This window comes from Scyliorhinus torazame, chromosome 4 (genome assembly GCF_047496885.1).
Source record: "Scyliorhinus torazame isolate Kashiwa2021f chromosome 4, sScyTor2.1, whole genome shotgun sequence".
Classification (NCBI taxonomy): domain Eukaryota; kingdom Metazoa; phylum Chordata; class Chondrichthyes; order Carcharhiniformes; family Scyliorhinidae; genus Scyliorhinus; species Scyliorhinus torazame.
In genome coordinates this window covers 108365913-108386748 of record NC_092710.1, presented here as the reverse complement: position 1 = coordinate 108386748, position 20836 = coordinate 108365913, and the positions used below count along the sequence as shown (strand labels likewise).

The 20836-nt window shown below is 47.8% G+C and overlaps 1 protein-coding gene across 3 annotated transcripts in view; it reads right to left on the bottom strand.

Moving 5' to 3' along the window:
* The window catches only part of lats1 (large tumor suppressor kinase 1), a 58432-nt gene that overhangs the window by 22114 nt on the left and 15482 nt on the right, over positions 1–20836 (bottom strand). For all 3 annotated transcript variants that reach the window (XM_072498448.1, XM_072498450.1, XM_072498449.1), the window contains exon 4: positions 11336–12906. In XM_072498448.1, coding sequence (XP_072354549.1) covers positions 11336–12906 — 1571 coding nt within the window. The remainder of the gene's footprint in view (positions 1–11335; positions 12907–20836) is intronic.

Below are 20836 nucleotides of genomic sequence, written 5' to 3'. Positions count from 1 at the left end.
ATACTGGTCCTCCTGTCCACACTGACTGCCGCTGTCACAGCCACCCAAGTGGCATTGGTGACCCTGCTGCTGGTCCTCTGACCCCCTTAGTGGAACACGACGTCCCGTCTTGCATCGTCGGTGTCCAGCAGCCTGTCCAGGTCTGCACCCCAAAGCGTGAGGTCTGCACGTTGCGCTGCCGTGCTTGTGTGTTGACTCGAAGTGAGCGGTTAGGGAGCATTTAAAAGCAGCTCCCCCTTGTTCGTGGCGAGAGGCTGAGGCACAAATCGGGCGAATCAGATGCCGACACTCATGGGGGCTCATTTTCGGCAGTAAGTGACATTAAATACAGTAAGAAGTCTTACAACACCAGGTTAAAGTCCAACAGGTTTGTTTCGAATCACTAGCTTTCGGAGCACAGCATTCACCTGAAGGAGCTGCGCTACGAAAGCTAATGATTCAAAACAAACCTGTTAGACTTTAACCTGGTGTTGTAAGACTTCTTACTGTGTCCACCCCAGTCCTACGCCGGCATCTCCACATCATGGCTGCCATTAAATGCAGGCTATGATCTCACCAACGCTGTTGTCAAGAAACACCCTGCCAATTGGTCCTAGAATGACACTTAGAAAATCTTCCGTAAACCCATTGTATCAAATAGAATTGAAATCATGAGAGAACAGTATCGTGAGATGGACATTTGAAGAATGAGATTGGAATAGGATGTGTAAAAAGCCAGGAGCAGCCAAGACTGAACTCATTAGAGGGATTAATTGTTCCAGCTCACTTTAACCAACGCTGATAGAGGATACAAGCACACAGGTATCATAAGAAAAACTGAGGGCAAGAAATATTACATGTGCTTGAAAATAATCAAATATGAGAATGGACACCACAAAGATAGTAGAGAAGCTATGAGAAGGGAACATAAATTATACCCGCGTATTTGCCAGCCGGAAGCCTCATATGGCAAAACATAATTAGGCAGATTTCCTACAAGTGAGGAAAAATTTTAAGGATCAATTGTCATGTTTTGTCTGAATTATTTAATTTTTAATTTGTTTATAATCATAGAATCACATGGTAGTAGCTGAAAAAAGCCAGAAGCGCTCTTGTGATTTATGCCAGAATTACTTGTTCAACAGTCGCCACTAAAAAGGATGAACCATAAAAAGTTCATAACACAATAAAGTCCATTTGATCCATCATGTCTGTGCCAGCTCTTTGCTGGAACACTTTAAACTCCATGCCCTTTACCTTCCTCAGCTTCAAATACTTTCTCAGGTTTCCATTGAAAGGTGCATTAGTCTCTGCTTCAACCACTCCCAATAGCAAATCAGATCAACTGTATCCCCGGGACTATTCTGTCACGTTTAAAAAAATATTATATCAACTTCTGGTTGCGGCGATGCACTGCTAAGCCGCACGTTTCGGCAGCTCCCGTTCTAATGGACTTTTGGGCTCTTTTCGGGAGCCCCAACGGAAGTTTTTCGGACCAAACCCAGTGTGGGGTGACGAAGGAAGGTGTCCCCCCGGGTGTGTATAGAAAGGACCGGTGGTAGTGGCCAGATTGCGAAGGATCCTTTGGAGCAGCGGCAGAGAAGAGAAGGAAGAAGCAAGATGGCGACGGATGGAGCCCAGATGACATGGGGCCCGGACCAGCAGGAATTCCACCGACGGTGTGTGGAGGAATTAAAGAAAGAGGTGCTGGCGCCGATGTTATTGGCAATCGATGAGCTAAAAGAAACACAAAAGGCCCAGGCGATAGAGCTCCGTGGGGTGAAGGCAAAGGCAGCCGAAAATGAGTATGAGATACAGGGCCTAGTGGTAAAAATGGAGATGCATGAGGCGCTACATAAGAGGTGTATCGAAAGGCTCGAAGTCCTGGAGAACAGCTCGAGGAGGAAGAACCTCCGGATTCTGGGTCTCCCCGAAGGAATGGAGGGAGCTGACGTTGGGGCTTGTGTGAGCACGATGTTCCATACGCTAATGGGAGCTGAGGCCCCCCTCGGGTCCCCTGGAGGTGGAAGGGGCTCACCGAGTCCTTGTGCGAAGACCAAAGGCTGGAGAACTACCAAGGGCGATAGTGGTGAGATTTATCGCTTCACTGACAGAGAGGCTGTCTTGAGCTGGGCCAAGACGGTACGGAGTAGCAGGTGGGAGAATGCGGTGATACGAGTGTATCAGGACTGGAGCGCGGAGGTGGCGAGAAGGAGGGCGAGCTTTAATCGGGCCAAGGCGGTGCTTCACAGGAAGAAAATAAAGTTTGGGATGCTGCAGCCGGCGCGATTGTGGGTCACGCACCAGGGCAAGCACTACTACTTTGAAACGTCGGATGAGGCATGGACCTTCATCCAAGAAGAGAAACTGGACCAGAACTGAGGGACTGATGTTGGGGGGGAGACAATGAGGTTGATGTATAGGAATGTAAATTGGGGAATGGGAGGTTCATAGTATCGAGACGATAGACGGGGATTCTTTCTCCTCTTGATGGGGGGACACTGAGAAATATGGGCGCCGGTGGAAAATGAAACAGAGGGGGGATGGGGAATGGGGGAGCTGCGCCATAGGGGGCGGGGCCGATCCAGGAAAGCGCAGGGTTTCCCCCGCGCTAGGGAGATGATGGCGGGAAGATAGGCGCAGGAAGGGAGTCCCACGCACAGGGGGGGGTCAAGGAGAGAACGGGGGAAGCCGGGGTCAGTTAAAGTTAGCTGACTTTCGGAAGCATCATGGGGGGAGTAACCATGCTAGATGGGGATCTAGCGGGGGGGGGGGGGGGAAGGAGATCAACTGGGTTGCTGCTGCTGGGAGCGAGTGGGAGCTGGCAAGAGAAGAGGTGGTCGGGACGGGAGGGCGCCGCCTGGGGGACAGGTGGGTGCGCGGGACCTGGACGGGGGGCTGGCCTAGAACAGGGGATGGCTAGTCGGCGGGGGGGGGGGGGGGTGGCCCCCCAATCCGGCTGATCACGTGGAATGTGAGAGGTCTAAATGGGCCGATTAAGAGGGCCCGAGTGTTCGCGCACTTAGAAAGACTGAAGGCAGATGTGGTCATGCTTCAGGAGACGCATCTGAAGGTGGCGGATCAGGTTAGGTTAAGGAAAGGATGGGTGGGACAGGTGTTCCACTCAGGGTTGGACGCATAAAATAGGGGGGTGGCGATATTGGTGGGGAAACAGGTGTCGTTCGAGGCTAGGAATATGGTGGTGGACAACGGGGGTAGATATGTGATGGTGAGTGGTAGATTGCAGGGAAAGGGTCGTGCTGATAAATGTATATGCCCCGAACTGGGATGACGCGGGATTTATGAAGCGGATGCTGGGACATATCCCGGACCTGGAGGTGGGAAGCCTGGTAATGCGGGGGGGATTTCAATACTGTGCTGGATCCAGGGTTAGATTGGTCTAGATCCAGGACCGGAAGAAGGCCGGCAGCGGCCAAGTTGCTTAGGGGGTTCATGGAGCAAATGGGGGGAGTGGATCAGTGGAGATTTGCTAGGCCGCTGGCCAAAGAGTTCTCCTTTTTCTCCCATGGCCACAAGGTATACTCCCGAATAGATTTCTTTGTTTTGAGCAGGGTACTGACTCGAAGGTGGCAGGAACGGAGTATTCGGCCATAGCCGTTTCAGACCATGACCCGCAATGGGTGGATCTGGAATTAGGAGAGGAGAGGGAGCAGCGCCCACTCTGGCGACTGGATGTGGGATTATTGGCGGATGAGGGGGTCTGTGGAAGGGTGCGGGGATGTATTGAGAGGTACCTGGAGGCCAATGATGATGGTGAGATCCAGGTGGGGGTAGTATGGGAAGCACTGAAGGCGGTGGCTAGGGGAGAGTTGATCTCCATTAGGGCTTACAAGGATAAAAAAAGAGGGCAAAGAAAGGGAGAGATTAGTGGGGAATTTTTTGAGGGTGGATAAAAGATATGCGGAGGCCCCGGACGAAGGACTATACAGAGAGAGGCAAAGACTTCAGACGTAGTTTGACCTGCTGACCACATGAAAGGCAGAGGCACAGTGGAGGAAGGCACAGGGGATGAGATACGAATATGGGGAAAAGGCGAGCCGCCTGCTGGCCCACCAACTTCACAAGAGTATAGCGGCGAGGGAAACTGGGGGAGTCAGGGATGAAACGGGAACTACGGAGCAGAGAGCAGGGAAGGTAAATGAGGTGTTTAAGACCTTTTATGAGAGGCTATATAGGTCTCAACCCCCAGAGGGGAAAGAGGGAATGCAACAGTTTCTGGACCAACTTAGGTTCCCGAGGGTGGAGGAGCAGGAGGTGGCAGGTCTGGGGGTGCCAATTGAGGTGGATGAGGTGACTAAAGGGCTGGGGAACATGCAGGCAGGGAAGGCCCCGGGACCAGACGGGTTCCCGGTGGAAGTTTACAGGAAATATGTGGACTTGTTGGCCCTGCTGCTGGCGAGAACCTTTAACGAAGCCAGAAAAGGAGGGACTCTACCCCCGACAATGTCAGAGGCGACGATATCACTAATCCTGAAGCAGGATAAAGATCCGCTGCAATGCGGGTCATATAGGTCTATCTCACTCCTGAATGTAGACGCCAAGCTGCTGGCAAAAGTGCTGCCGACGAGGATCGAGGATTGTGTCCCGGGGGTGGTGCATGAAGACCAGACAGGGTTTGTAAAGGGGAGACAACTGAATGTCAACGTGCGACAGCTGTTGGGGGTGATAATGATGCCCCAGCGGAGGGGGAGGCAGAGATAGTGGCGGCAATGGAAGCAGAGAAGGCATTTGATAGGGTAGAGTGGGAGTATCTATGGCAGGTGTTGAGGAGGTTTGGGTTCGGGGAGGGGTTTGTCAGTTGGGTCAGACTCCTATATGGGGCCCCAGTGGCAAGTGTAGTCACAAATCGGCAAAGATCAGAGTATTTTTGGTTATATAGGGGAACAAGGCAGGGGTGCCCCGTCCCCATTACTGTTCACGTTGGCAATTGAACCACTGGCCATAGCATTGTTAGAGGGGGAGAGGAACATCAAGTGTCACTCTACGCAGATGACCTACTGCTATATGTGGCGGATCCTGTAGAGGGGATGACAGAGGTTATGCAGATATTGAGGGAGTTTGGAGATTTTTCGGGACATAGGCTAAATATGGGCAAGAGTGAGCTTTTCGTAATACACCCTGGGGATCTACACAAACTCAATCTGACGCGGCTGGTGGAGCAGATGGAGGCGGATTTCAAAAGGTGGGATATGCTGCCGCTCCCACTGGCGGGCAGAGTGCAGGCGGTAAAAATGATGGTCCTCCCAAGGTTTCTTTTTGTGTTTCAATGACTCCCCATTCTGATCACTAAGGCCTTTTTCAAGAAAATAGACAGGAGCGTTATGAGTTGTGTGTGGGCAGGGACGACCCCGAGGGTAAGGAGGGGGTTCCTGCAGCGCAGCAGGGACAGAGGGGACTGGCGTTGCCAAATCTGGACGACTACTACTGGGCCGCCAAGGTGGCGATGGTTTGTAAGTGGATGAGGGAGGGAGAGGGGGCGGCGTGGAAGAGGCGGGAGATGGCGTCCTGTAAGGGAACGAGCCTAAAGGCGCTGGTGACAGCGCCGCTGCCGCTCTCCCCGAAAAAGTATACCACAAACCCAGTGGTGGTGGCAACCTTAAGGATCTAGGGGCAATGGAGGCGGCACAGGGGGGTGACAGGTGCCTCGGTGTGGTCCCCGATCAGGAACAACCATAGGTTTGTCCCAGGAAGGATCGACGGAGGGTTCCAGAGCTGGCATCGGGCAGGAATTAGGAGATTGAGAGATTTGTTTATTGACGGGACGTTCGCGAGCCTGGGAGCGCTGGAGGAAAAGTATGAGTTGCCCCCGGGGAATATCTTTAGATACATGCAGGTGAGGGCGTTTACGAGGCAACAGGTGAGGGAATTTCCGCTACTCCCGGCACAGGGGATCCAGGATAGAGTGATTTCCGGGGTATGGGTCGGGGAGGGCAAAGTGTCCGAAATATATCAGGAGATGAGAGACGAGGGGGAGGCGCTGGTAGAGGAGCTGAAGGGAAAATGGGAAGAGGAGCTGGGGGAGGAGATTGAGGAGGGGCTGTGGGCTGATGCCCTAAGTAGGGTAAATTCCTCGTCCTCGTGTGCCAGGCTTAGCCTGATACAATTCAAGGTTCTACACAGAGCACATATGACGGGAGCAAGACTGAGCAGGTTCTTCGGGGTGGAGGACAGGTGCAGGAGGTGCTTGGGAAGCCCGGCGAACCACACACACATGTTCTGGTCGTGTCTGGCACTGGATGAGTACTGGAGGGGAGTGGCAAAGGTGATTTCAAAGGTGGTGAAGGTCCGGGTCAAGCTAGGGTGGGGGTTAGCTATATTTGGGGTAGCGGAAGAGCCGGGAGTGCAGGAGGCGAAAGAGGCCGATATTCTGGCCTTTGCGTCCCTGGTAGCCCGGCGAAGGATCCTACTTATGTGGAAGGAAGCGAAACCCCCCCGGCGTGGAGGCCTGGATAAACGATATGGCAGGGTTCATAAAACTGGAACGAATGAAATTTGCGCTGAAAGGATCGGCTCAGGGGTTCTCCAGGCGGTGGCAACCGTTCCTTGACTATCTTGCGGAACGTTAAGGGAAAATAGATCGCCAGCAGCAGCAGCTCGGGGGGGGGGGGGAGAAGAGCGCTAATTTTAAAAATTAATTAATGTTTTTTGGTCACTTTGTTAGCTCACTATTTTATTTAAATAATGTTACTTATCAGCAATTGTGTTATTTTTATGTTGATTTGTAAAGTGAAAAAATTCTGTTTGAAAACTTTAAAATATATTTTTTTTAAATTAAAAAAAATATTTTGTCAAATACAAATTGCATTTAACAATTTCACGATGGGCGACCTTTGATAACTCATAAAATCCCAAATGCCATTGTCAATCTTAAATTTTTCTAAGAATTTGTCAAACTGACCTCAACTTTACCCTTTTCTCTCAGCGTGAACAGTCCAATGGTACAAATTATACAGCTGAGGACTGAACATTGTGGTCCTGCTTATTAATATTATCTTAACAGCCTGGGGTGGTGTCTCTCAATATCTGGTGATCTATCTATGCACTTTGAGCTCTGCTCAATTTTCTTCAACTGCTCCATATCTTTTATCTGACGTGCCTACATTTTTTGATTGCCCAACTTTTATTGGCCTTTTCATTTTCAATCTTTCAAATCTCCCTTTTCACATTCTCACTACACTCCCTACATTAATGATTTTCTTCAATATCGTTGATCTTCATTTCATCGTGTTCTCCCATTTTAATTTCAGTTTAGTTTATACAAAGGATTATCCTTTGTTGCTACTCTTTTCTCCTTTTTATTTTGCACTGCATCATGTCATGTGTAACTCTCAGTGTTGAGCCAGTTTGCTTTCTCATTCCATAACGCAAGACCAAGACATCTTTACATTTCTGTGTTGTGATGGAATGCTTTATATAAGCCACCACCCCAGGAACAATGGTCTGAATTTCCAGAGCACAGTTCAGAATTGCAGGGGCTAAAAACTGAGTAAATTAAGGAAATTATATCAGCAGAGAAAAAGTATTAGCAAAACTTGAGGGACTAAAATCTGAGGAATCCCCAGGACCTGATGGCCTGATGAACACAGGTTCTAGAAGAGATAGCTGCAGAGATACTGCATGAGCTGGCTATGATTTTCCAAAATTCCTTACATTCAGGAATGGTCCAACGAGATTGGAAGTTGGCTAATGTTACACAACCTTTCAAGAAAGGAGGGCGAGAGGAAGCAGTCAACAACAGGCTGGTGAGCCTAACATCAGTTGTCGGGAAATGCTGATATCTCTGATGAAAGAAATCTTAACAATGCACGTAGAAAAGCAGAGTATGTTTAGAACAAGTCGATATGGTTTTACTAAAAGGAAATCCTGTTTGACAAATTTAAAGTTTTGAATTTGAGAATATAACTAGTAGGGTAGATAAAGGGGAACCGGTAGATGTCGTATATCCGGATTTCCTAAAGGCATTTGATAAGGTGCCAAATGGAAAGTTAAAAGGAACAAGAGTGGCCATTCTCCCCATTGAGCCTGCTCAATCATCCAATTAGATTATGGCTGATCATATAACTGCCACTTTCCCACACTATTTCCATATCTCTTGATGGCATTAAGCGCTAGATTTCCGTCTTGAACATGCTCAGTTATTGAGCTTTCACAGCCTTCTTGAGCAGAGAATTCCAAAGATTCACGACCCTCCAAGTAAAGAAATTCTTCGTCCTCTTAAATGGTTGATCACCCATCCTGAGATTATGTCACCTGGTTTTAGACCCGCTAGCTGGAGAAATATTATGCAAACATTTTGTGTGTTTCAATTAGGTCTCCCCATATACTTCAAAATTCTAGGGAATACAGACCTAGGGCATGATCGAGCCAGGGGCACATGAATGGGAGCAGTGCCGCGAGGCTCTAGCAGGGGGGTAACCCCATTGGGAGAGGGGGGGCCCCTTATGTGTGGTGGGTGGCAGAGGGTAAAGCTCATCTGGTATGGGATTTATGAACCTTCAAACCAGTTAACTTTTCAAATGCTACCTCTTTACTAATACTAATTTCTTTTAGTTCCTCAGTTTTATAAGTCCCTTGGTTGCGTAGTATTTCTGGGAGATATTCTGTATCTTCCATTGTGAAGACAGATGGAAAATAACGGTTTAGTTTCTCTGCCATTTCCGTTCTGTACTAGAAATTCTCCTGCCTCCACATCTAATGGGCCCACATTTTTCCTAGTTAACGTTTTCCTTTTCACATACCTAAAGAAGCTTTTACAGTCTGCCATTATGTTCTTCACTAGTTTGCATTCAAATTCTCCTTTTCCCTTTCTTAATCAGTTTTTGATCCTCCTTTGCTGGGTTCTAAATTGCTTCCAAAAGGCAAGATTAGGGCTCATGGAGTTGGGCGTAACACTTCAGCATGATTAGAAGATCGCTTAACGCACAGAAAGCAGAATGAGCGTAAATAGTGTTTTTCAAGTTGGCAGGCAGCGAATAGTGAAGTGCTACAAGGATAGAGCTGGGGCCTCAGCTATTTACAATCTATATTAATGACTTAGATGAAGAGGCAGAGCTTTTAAAAATTGTTTCATTGTTCTTGAACTGAGTGGCTTGATAGACCATTTCAGAGGGCATTGAAGAGTCAACCACTTTGCTGTGAGTCTGGAGTCACGTGCAGGCCAAACCATGTAAGGGTGGCAGATTTCCTTCCATGAAGGGTATTAGTGATGGATTTTCATGCCAATCAACAATGGTTTCATGGCCATCGTTGGGCTTTGAATTCCAAGTTTTTATTAAATACAAATTTCACCTATCTGCCGTGGTGGGATTCGAACTCGGGTCCCCGGAGCATTGCCCTGGTCTACATGTCTCTGGATTACTAGTCCAGTGACAAGTAATATATCAACATTTTATGATGATACCAAGCTAGGTGGGAAAGTATGAACATACGAATTAGGAGGAGTAAGCCACTCGTCCCCTTGAACCTGCTCCACCATTCAATAAGACCATGACTGATTTAATTGTATCCTGAACTCCTAATTCCCACCTACCCCCGATAGCCTTTTATCCCTTTACTTATCAGAAATCTGCCTTTCATCCCCTTACTTATCAAGAATCTATCTACCTCTGCCTTAAAATATTCAACCACCTTTTGACTGAAGAGTTTCAAAGACTCTTGGCCCTCGGGGAAAAATAAATTTAATCTCTGCCTGAAATGGGCAGCCCCATATTTTTAAACAGTAACCCATAGCTCTAGATGTCAAGCTTTGGGGAGGACACAGAAAAACTGCAAAGAGATATAGAAAAGGTTAAGTGGGAAACAAGATGGCACATAGAGCATAACGTAAGGAAGCACAAAGGTATTCACTTTGGCCTTAACAATAGAAAAGCAGAATTTGGATTGGATTGGATTGGATTTGTTTATTACCACGTGTACCGAGGTACAGTGAAAAGTATTTTTCTGCGAGCAGCTCAACAGATCATTAAGTACATGGGAAGAAAAGGAAAGAAAAGAAAATACATAATAGGGCAACACAAGGTATACAATGTAACTGCATAAAAACTGATGTTCAAAGAAACTTGTGTGCTTGTAAAAGGAACACAGAATGTTAGCATGTAGGTGCAGCAAGCAATTAGGAAGGTAAATTGTATGTTGGCCTTTATTACAAGGGGATTGGAGTACAAGAATAAAGAAGTCTTGCTATAGATGGACGAGGTTTTGGTGAGACCACATTTGGCACGGTGTGCAGTTTTGGTCTCCACATTTAGGAAAGGATTATATTTACGTTGGAGGTGGTACAGTGAGGGATCACTAGATTGGTCCCTGGAATGAGAGGGTTGTCCTATAGTGAAAGACTAAGTAAATTGGGCTTATATTCTCTAGAGTTTAAAAGAATGAGAGGCAATCTCATTGAATCCTAAAGTATTCTAAGGCGGATTCATCGGATGGACACTAAGAGGTTGTTTCCACCAGTTGGGGAATCTAAAACACAAAGGTAGTCTCAGGCTAAGGGACTAATCATTTAGGACTGAGATGAGGCGAAATTACTTCACTCAAAGGGTTGTGAATCTTTGGAACTCTCTACCCCAGAGGGTTGTGGAGGCTCCATCGTTGAATATATTTAAGGCTGGGATAGTCAGATATTTTTGTCTCTCAGGGAATTAAGGGATATGGGGAGCGGGCAGGAAAACAGAGTTGAAGCCCGAGATCAGCCATGATCGTACTAAATGAAGGAGCAAGCTCGGGCAGTCACATGGTCTATTCCTATTTCTTGTGTTCTGAGGATTTCCCAAAGTGAAATTTTACAGCCAATAAAGTATTTTTAAAGTGTAATCACTATAGAAAATGTACCGAAGTCCCATAAACAGCAATAAGGTGATGGTGGTTGAAGGAGAAATAATGATCAGGACAGGAGGGAGAACTCTGCTCTTCTTTGAATAGTGCCTGGGGATCTTGCACATCAACTGCACAGGGCCTTAGTTTAACATCTTATCTAAAATACAGTGCAGCCCAAATGATGTGCTCAAGTCTTTGCAGTGGGGCTTTATATTACAAGCATTTAAATGAAGAGGTAAGAGTATTTTTTCTGAGCTGAGGCTAACAGCATGGTCAAGACACAGGGAAAAACTCAAAATTCATAAGGTTTTAATTTTCCTGCATGAGGCCTGAGGCTGTTTACATGTCAATGACATGGCACACCTCCTGTAAAACTGGAATGATAAGTGCAAAAGAGTGAACCGTGTGGTCATTTCTATCCTCTTGCCTGCTCACAAGCAATGGCAGCAAACAAAAGGATTGAGTGGGGTCTGCCTGAAGGATGCTTGATACAGTAAGCGTCTTATGGAGAGAAGCTTACCCTCGACATTTCATTTTCCAGTTGCTTTTTGCGATGCAACCTCTGCTGATGTGACTTGAGCACATTCTCCACGTGCTGCTCCATGAAGAATTTGAAGGCTTGCGAGGAGTAAATTTGAATCCGTGACTCTCTACGTTCCTCATCCTTTTTGTTTTTCCTAACTGGGACGGGTGATGTCGTAATCTGTTTCTTCTCCTTCTCTGTAGCATCAAACCGTTCCCCGTATTCGGCGGCCTCATCCTCTTCTGTGCTCGGTGTAACTGGTGGTATGGACTGCTTTGCTGTGTGTTCGTCTTTATTGGCTTTAGCGACAGAATCATAAAGCGGCACAGATTGGTTCTGCTGAAGCAAGTGCTTGGGGTACGGCGGAGGTGGAGGCTGATAACTCGGAGTTTCAGCCAGAGTGGGACACTCGGGAACTGGCCCAGTCTGCTGCATCCAGGGAGGGTGAGTAGGTGCGAGTGCAGTCTGCAGCTCGGGTTTCTGTACACGGATGCTCTTCACAGGCTGCAGAATAGGGGCGGGGGTAATGGCAGTCACGGTGGTGGCGGATGGTTGGGAGTTAGAATGAGGTTGCCGGCTGGACAGAAGGTGATTGTTGAAGGAATTGGACCGTACAGGTGCATTCAGGTTTTGAGATGGGTGCCAATTAGGCATCTCCAGGCCACCACTTGAAGACTGGGGTTGGGATGGAGGTGGCTGTGGCCACGAACACGCAATCGTAGGCGCACTGAGGTTGTAATGATCCATGTTCTGGCTGTTGCGGTTCGGCACCATAACTGACTGTGAAACATTTCCATTCAGGTTGCTGCTGTAAGTGGAAGCAGCAGTCCCACCAGCTTGCATCTGGAGGGCACTGGGACTCAGTCGGCTAGACTGAGAGTGTGAGTACGGTGGTGGCTGGCGACTCACTGGGTTTCCTCCCATAACACTTGCGTGAGACACAAAATGGCCACCTATTGAGCCGTCTGGTTGCACTGATCCATTTTGGTGGCCTGTTCGGCCTGCTGGGTAGTTGTATTTACTACAGGTGGCATTTTGCATGATAATAGGTTGCCTACCCAGTGGAATAGGACTAATCCCCCTCTGGCCTTGAGGAGGTGGATTCATCATAGTGGCAGCACCAAGATTGGCTGGCGGGAACCCATCCTGCCAGGCTACTTGTGGCACAGGAGATATCCGCGTGATCATATATTCCATGTTTCCAGAGAACCGTTTTGGCTGCTGGTTCCCCTCCCAGGAGGATGGGGGAGGAGTGGTGCCACGTGGGGGAGGAGTCTGTCCTCTGGGTGGAGGTGGTGGAGGAGTTACACTCCTCACTGGAAGCGATGGTTGGGGATTCGCTCTCTGAGAGTTCACTGCTCCCAAAGGTCCCTGTCCACTTTGGGTGTATGCAGTTATTCCAGAACTTGAAGACAACGGCCGACCCATTTCCACCTGGGAGACGGGGCTGTCTGCTCGATATACCACGGTCTCCATTAGCGATGGACCATGTCGCTGAGCAACCAAAGATTCTTTTGAACCCTTCCAGCTTGGCCTCCTGTTAACTGTTTGCTGAACAGTGTTTGATGCTGTTTAGGAAGATAACAAAAATAAAACAATGATAATGTAAATTAACATCAGGAATTCAAACAAGATATAGTTTTAGAAGATTAAATGACTTTTGCAGAGGATGAAAAATGCAACAATTATTATTCCTCCCATATTAGATTGCCGATTAGCTTCATAATATTGTACTTTTCACCTCCATTCTCCGATGAATATCAGTTCATCAGCTGAGCGGAATCATAAGTGGGAAATATCAAAATCAAGCATTCCAACGTGAAGCACAGTAGCCGGCTGCAGAGTAAAGCTTTGCCTTTTTTTATATAAATTGTAGTCCTTGGCCTCCCTACTTTTGTAATGCCCAATTCTAGAAGCTTACGAACCTCCATTTCTGGCCTTGTAAATCCACAATTTCCACTGCCCTCTCTCTTCCTTCTTAAAAACTACCTATTTCCTTGATAAAACTTTTGTTTGCCTGTCCCGATATTTCCTCGTGTGGCTTGGTGTTAAACATTGTTTGATAATGCTCCCGTGAAGTTCCTTGGTTTTTTTAATTGCTGTAAAGGTACGATATAAATGCAAGTTGTTGTTCCCTACTCTAGTTGTTCAAATAATATGCCTTAATTTCACAACATTGTTAAAATGCTCAACGTCTCACACTACCTACGGTCTGCAAAGGATTGCTAATTTATTGCGAGCTTGTGCTCAACAGGTCCTGTAGAATTCGACATGACTCATGGCCAATTCTGCTGCACGAGAGCCTAAACTCCACAGCAAGTACAACCAGGATTTAGGAAATCAAGAAAATAATTATTTTTAAAATATACGAGCACACATATGTTAGTCTGGTGAAACTTGGATACTTTAAAATGTTTAAAAGCAACTAATTGTGTTTAGCCCCAAAGTGCTGCTCTGCTGTTTACACTAACTGCCTGGGTACAACTGAGTTCTTACTCCTAACTTCCCCACAGCTACAGCGGGGAAGCAGTAAGTCACCATAGGCTGCTTTCCCTTTGAGAATGATTGGTGGTGATTTAACCTGAGGGTAACCAAACCTCAGACGAGGGGCAAGATTGAAAAGGCTGGGCCTTCATGAATAACCTCAGCCGGTCTGGGAATTGAACCCGCGCTGTTGGCCTTGCTTCACAAACCAGCCGCCCAGCCAACTGAGCTAAACGGGCACAGGGAAGCAGGTCAGTGTCAAGTGGCAAGTAATACTTGATGTGTATAAAGTAAAAAAATGTAAATACTGGAAATATTAATTGAAAATAAAATGTTGAAAATGCAGAGCAGGTTATTTGGAAGTTTCAAAACTGAGATTGATAGGAAAGGGTACTACGGTTACAGAACCAGGTCTGGTAAAAAGAGAAAAGGATAGTTCAACTTGAGAACTGAATGACACACTCCTGTTTTTATGTTCTGTCTACAGATCATTAGACCATTCACTGTCTCTGTGGTGTCAACATTCCTAACTCCACCCAAACTACCCTGATCATTAACAGTTCAGTCCGATGGCTCCATGCCCATAGGGAAGTAGACTTTGTACCTTCCGGAGGAAAGTGTTTGTGCTGAGCTACCAGGGGTGCGGATAAAGGGGTAGCCTCCAGACACGAGGTAACATTTTAACAAAAACAGAAAACACTCAGCAGGTCCGACAGCATCCGTGGAGAAACAAGGGAGCTGGATGACTCTTTGTCAAAGCTCGAATCGTTAGCTCCCTTTTCTCTCCACAGATGCTGTCAGACCTGCTGCAATTGCCCAGCATCTTCTGTTTTTGTTTCAAATTCCAACATTCGCAGTAATTTGCTTTTATCTAAAATTTTAACAGTTAAACTAGGTAACGCAGTGGGGCTAACCCACTCCACCACCTAATGTCCCCAACAGAAAATTTAGTAGCTCCAATAGCTGTATATAAATAGCTATTTTGAAATAAATATTGTCTTCCCTACATCATATGGTCAGAAGTGCGAATTTCACACATGATTTCACAGGCCCAGCACTATTTGCAACTCCTCAGACACTGAAACAGTCTGTGTCCATATGCAGCAAAACCTGGACAATATTCAGGCTTGGGCTGATAAGTGGCAAGTGACATCCATATCACACAAGTGACAGGAAATGACCATCTCCAACAGGAGAAAAGCTAACCTCACCAGGGACTGGTTTAGCACACTGGGCTAAATCGCTGGCTTTTAAAGCAGACCAAGGCAGGCCAGCAGCACGGTTCGATTCCTGTACCAGCCTCCCCAAACAGGCGCTGGAATGTGGCGACTAGGGGTTTTTCACAGTAACTTCATTGAAGCCTACTCGTGACAATAAGCGATTTTCATTTCATTTCATCTCCCCATGACATTCAATGGCAGTATCCCCATGATCAACATCCTTGGTTACCACTGACCAGAAACTGAACTGGACCAGCCATATAAATACTGTGGCTACAAGACCAGGTCAGAGGTTGGGAATTCTACAGCAAGTAACTCATCTCCTGAGTCCCTAAAGTCTGTCCATCATCCACAAGGCACAAGTGGGAAAAATACAAAGACAACAGGGACAAATAGAGAGAGACACACACACAGGGACAAATAAAGAGACCACACGCATGGGGACAAATAAAGAGACACACAAACAGAAACAAATAGACACACACGCACGGGGACCAATAAAGAGACACACACAAACAGGAACAAATACAGAGACACACGCACACAGACAAATAAAGAAACACACATACAGGAACCAATACAGAGATAAACAAACCGAGACAAATAGGGGACAAACAGACTGGGACAAATACAGAGATACACAAGGACAAATAGAGAGGGTGTGATTACGGGATATGGCAGGGGGATTGGGCCTAGGTAGGATGCTGTATCTGAGGGAGGGTGCAAACTCGATGGGCCGAATGGCCTCCTTCTACACTGTAGGGATTCTATGATGGAATACTTTCCACTTGCCCGGATGAGTGCAGGTCCAACAACATCAAGAAGCTCGATATCGGACTTCCGGGTGTGGCGATGACCAGCTAAGTCGCAGCTCCCGGTGGAACGGACTTTTGGGCTCTTAATAAGAGCCCCAACGGCAATTTTAACGGCTAGAAGCACTGTGCGGTAAACCAGAAGGGTATCCCCCCTGGAAACGGATGGAAAAAGGAGAGGGAAGTGGCCAGATTGCAGTGGATCCTTTGGAGCAGCGGCAAGGAAGGCAAGCAAGAACCAAGATGGCGATGGAAGGTGGCAGTTTAACATGGGGCCCTGAACAACAAGAGTTTTTGAAATGTTGCGTGGAAGAACTTAAAAAGGAAATGAAGAAGGAGCTGTTGGCCCCGATATTACAGGCGATCGAAGGGCTAAAGGATGAGCAAAAGACCCAGGAGCGGGAGCTTCGGGTCGTGAAGGCAAAGGCTGCCGAGAACGAGGACGATATACAGGGCCTGGTGGTGAAGACGGAGATGCACGAGGCACACCATAAACGATGTGTGGAAAGACTGGAGGTGCTGGAGAATAACGCGAGGAGGAATAATTTAAGGATTCTTGGTCTTCCTGAAGGTGCAGAAGGAGCAGACGTCGGGGCATATGTGAGCACTATGCTGCACTCGTTAATGGGAGCGGAGGACCCGGCGGGTCCGTTGGAGGTGAAGGGAGCATACCGAGTGATGGCGCGAGGACCGAGAGCAGGAGAAATTCCTAGAGCCATAGTGGTGAGATTCCTCCGTTTTAAGGACAAAGAGATGGTCCTTAGATGGGCAAAGAAAACTCGGAGCAGTAAATGGGAGAACGCGGTGATCCGCGTTTATCAAGACTGGAGTGCGGAGGTGGCGAGAAGGAGGGCGAGCTTTAATCGGACCAAGGCGGTGCTTCACAAAAAGATGATAACATTTGGAATGCTGCAACCGGCAAGACTGTGGGTCACATATCAAGGGAGGCACCACTACTTTGAGACGGCGGATGAGGCGTGGACTTTTATTGTGGAAGAAAAACTGGAATAAGCGGGTTATTAAAAAAGAACGTTTGAAACAAAGTGGTGGGGCGAGTATGGGGGGGCGAAGAGGGGGGGAAAAAGGGGGGGAAAGATGAGTTTTATGTTATTAATCCTGCGATGCGGTAACTTTTCTCTCTTCCACAGGTGGTGGTGGAGGGAGGAAGGGAGGTGGGGCGTTGGCCATGGGGGGCGGGGCCAAAAGGGAAGCACGGGCTTTGTTCCCGCGCTATGATAATCATGGCGGGAATAGGGAAGCAGGAAGGAGGGGGCGTCGCACGTGCGAGCCGAGGTCACGGGGGGAAGCCGAGGTCGGCCAGAGTTTGCTGACTTCTGGGAGCAACATGGGGGGTGTAACTACGCTAGTGGGGGATCTAGCGGGGGGGGTGGGAGGGGGGAGCTACTGGGTTGCTGCTGCTGGGGAGAGGGGGGAGCCGGAATGGGGTGGGGTGGGCACCGCCAGGGGGGGACACAGCTGCGTGGGAACCGGGTGAGGAGCTGGAAAAAGGGGATGGCTAATCGACAAGGGGGGGGTAAAAAGCCCCCCAACCCGGTTGATCACGTGGAATGTGAGAGGGCTGAACGGGCCGATAAAGAGGGCACGGGTACTCGCACACCTTAAGAAACTTAAGGCAGACGTGGTTATGTTACAAGAGACGCACTTGAAACTTATAGACCAGGTTAGACTACGCAAAGGATGGGTGGGGCAGGTGTTTCATTCGGGGCTAGATGCGAAAAACAGGGGGGTGGCTATACTAGTGGGGAAGCGGGTTATGTTTGAGGCAAAGACCATGGTGGCGGATAGCGGGGGCAGATACGTGATGGTGAGTGGCAAATTACAGGGGGAGGCGGTGGTCTTGGTAAACGTATATGCCCCGAACTGGGATGATGCCAATTTTATGAGGCGCATGCTAGGACGCATCCCGGACCTAGAGGTGGGAAAGTTGGTAATGGGGGGAGATCTTAATACGGTGCTGGAGCCAGGGCTGGTCAGGTCGAGATCCAGGACTGGAAGGAGGCCGGCTGCAGCCAAGGTGCTTAAAGATTTTATGGAGCAGATGGGAGGGGTAGACCCGTGGAGATTCAGTAGGCCTAGGAGTAAGGAGTTTTCGTTTTTCTCCTATGTCCACAAAGTTTATTCGCGAATAGACTTTTTTGTTTTGGGAAGGGCGTTGATCCCGAAGGTGAGGGGGACGGAGTATACGGCTATAGCCATTTCGGATCACGCTCCACATTGGGTCGACTTGGAGATAGGGGTGGAAACAGAAGGGCGTCCACCCTGGAGAATGGACATGGGACTAATGGCAGATGAAGGGGTGTGTCTAAGGGTGAGGGGGTGCATTGAAAAATACTTGGAACGCAATGATAACGGGGAGGTCCAGGTGGGAGTGGTCTGGGAGGCGCTGAAGGCAGTGGTTAGAGGGGAGCTAATATCAATAAGGGCACATAAAGGAAAGCAGGAGAGTAGGGAACGGGAGCGGTTGCTGCAAGAACTTCTGAGGGTGGACAGGCAATATGCGGAGGCACCGGAGGAGGGACTGTACAGGGAAAGGCAAAGGTTACACGTAGAATTTGACTTGCTGACAACGGGTACTGCAGAAGCACAGTGGAGGAAGGCACAGGGTGTACAGTATGAGTATGGGGAGAAGGCGAGCAGGTTGCTGGCCCATCAATTGAGGAAAAGGGGAGCAGCGAGGGAAATAGGGGGAGTGAGGGATAAGGAAGGAGAGATAGAGCGGGGAGCGGAGAGAGTGAATGGAGTGTTCAAGGCATTCTATAAAAGATTATACGAAGCTCGGCCCCCGGATGGGAAGGAGAGAATTATGTGCTTCCTGGACCGGCTGGAATTTCCTAAGGCGGAGGAGCAGGAGAGGGTGGGACTGGGAGCACAGATCGAGATAGAGGAAGTAATGAAAGGAATTAGGAGTAGGAGCAGGCGGGGAAGGCTCCGGGACCGGATGGATTTCCAGTCGAATTTTATAGGAAATATGTGGACTTGCTTGCCCCGATACTGATGAGAACCTTTAATGAGGCGAAGGAAAGGGGACAGCTGCCCCCGACTATGTCGGAGGCAACGATATCGCTTCTCCTAAAGAAGGAAAAAGACCCGCTGCAATGCGGGTCCTATAGACCTATTTCCCTCCTAAATGTAGACGCTAAGATTCTGGCCAAGGTAATGGCAATGAGGATAGAGGATTGTGTCCCGGGGGTAGTCCATGAGGACCAAACTGGGTTTGTGAAGGGGAGACAGCTGAATACGAATATACGGAGGCTGCTAGGGGTAATGGTGATGCCCCCACCAGAGGGGGAAGCGGAGATAGTGGTGGCGATGGATGCCGAGAAAGCATTTGATAGAGTGGAGTGGGATTATTTGTGGGAGGTGTTGAGGAGATTTGGCTTTGGAGATGAGTATATTAGATGGGTACAGCTGCTGTATAGGGCCCCGATGGCGAACGTGGTCACGAATGGACGGGGGTCTGCGTATTTTCGGCTCCATAGAGGGACGAGGCAGGGATGTCCTCTGTCCCCATTATTGTTTGCACTGGCGATTGAGCCCCTAGCAATAGCATTGAGGGGTTCCAGGAAGTGGAGGGGAGTACTCAGGGGAGGAGAGGAACACCGGGTATCTCTTTACGCGGACGATTTATTGGTGTATGTATATTCCTCCGTATATTCGTATTCAGCTGTCTCCCCTTCACAAACCCAGTTTGGTCCTCATGGACTATCCCCGGGACACAATCCTTCAGAGGGATTCTCAGGGATGTTAATACATAAGTATAATATGTATAGGTTGTTGTTATAGATAATTGTATATTGGACTGTTAAAACATATTTTTGGAGAATATTTATCTGGGACAAGGCAGTTGCCATTTAGTTTTGTTTTTGTTTATATATTATTTATTTCTTGTTTATAAAACTGGCCATTGTTATTTATATTGTTATATTACTGTGTAAAGGGTACACAATGTACTGTGATGGTTGGCCAAAAATTTTCAATAAAATATTTTTTTTTTTTTTTTAAAAAGAAGCTCGATATCATCGAGGACAAAGTTCGCTTATTGGCACGCCACCACAATCTTAAACATTCACTCCTTCCACCACTGGCACACAGTGGCTGCAGTGTACCATATACAAAATGCACTGCAACAACTCACCTAGGCTCCTTTGACAGCACCTTCCAAACTTGTGATCTCTACCACATAGAAGGACAAGGGCAACAAATGCAGGGGAACACCACCACCTGCAAATCCCCCTCAAAGTTGCACATCATCCTAAATTGGAACTATATTGTCGTTCCTTCGCTGTCGCTGACTCAAAATCTTGGAACCCCCCACTCCTAACAGCACACCAGCACTGTTGGTACAGGACATGGGACGACAGCGGTTCAAGAAGATGGCTCCCCACCACCTCCTCAAAACAATTATGGATTGGCAACAAATGCTGGCCTAGCCAATGATACCCACATCTTGCAAAGGGATAGGTGTTCAACCCCAGCAGGGTAACTGCAGAAAAACATACATGTGACTGAGTGGAAAATGGGGAGGCAAACAAAGATTTCATAACAGCAAAATACATCTTTGTTTTCATGTGCTGGATCGAAATTTTTCAGAATACAATTGGCCAATATATAGCTGGATAATTTATGTTTCCAATCCTACTCCTGGAGAGGAACTTAGTGAACATTATGTCCAACTAGTGGGCCTGGATTGTGCTGATGCCAAAGTCCAGTGCATCAATCAAAAAACTACTCTCGCCTTCCAAGGACACCTGCGTGAGTCAAGTACATGAGACCCACTAATACATTGAGGAGACCAAAATAAAGCTGATTACTGTTGTACGGTATTTGCAGTGAAGCATTGATGCCGAATCTACAACTGGGTTTCCAACAAGATGCTCGGTGGCAAAATGATCTGCAGAAGTGCATAGTATCAAATTCCTTGCCCAGTGAAGCAGTTGAGGCTCCTTCATTAAATGTTTTTA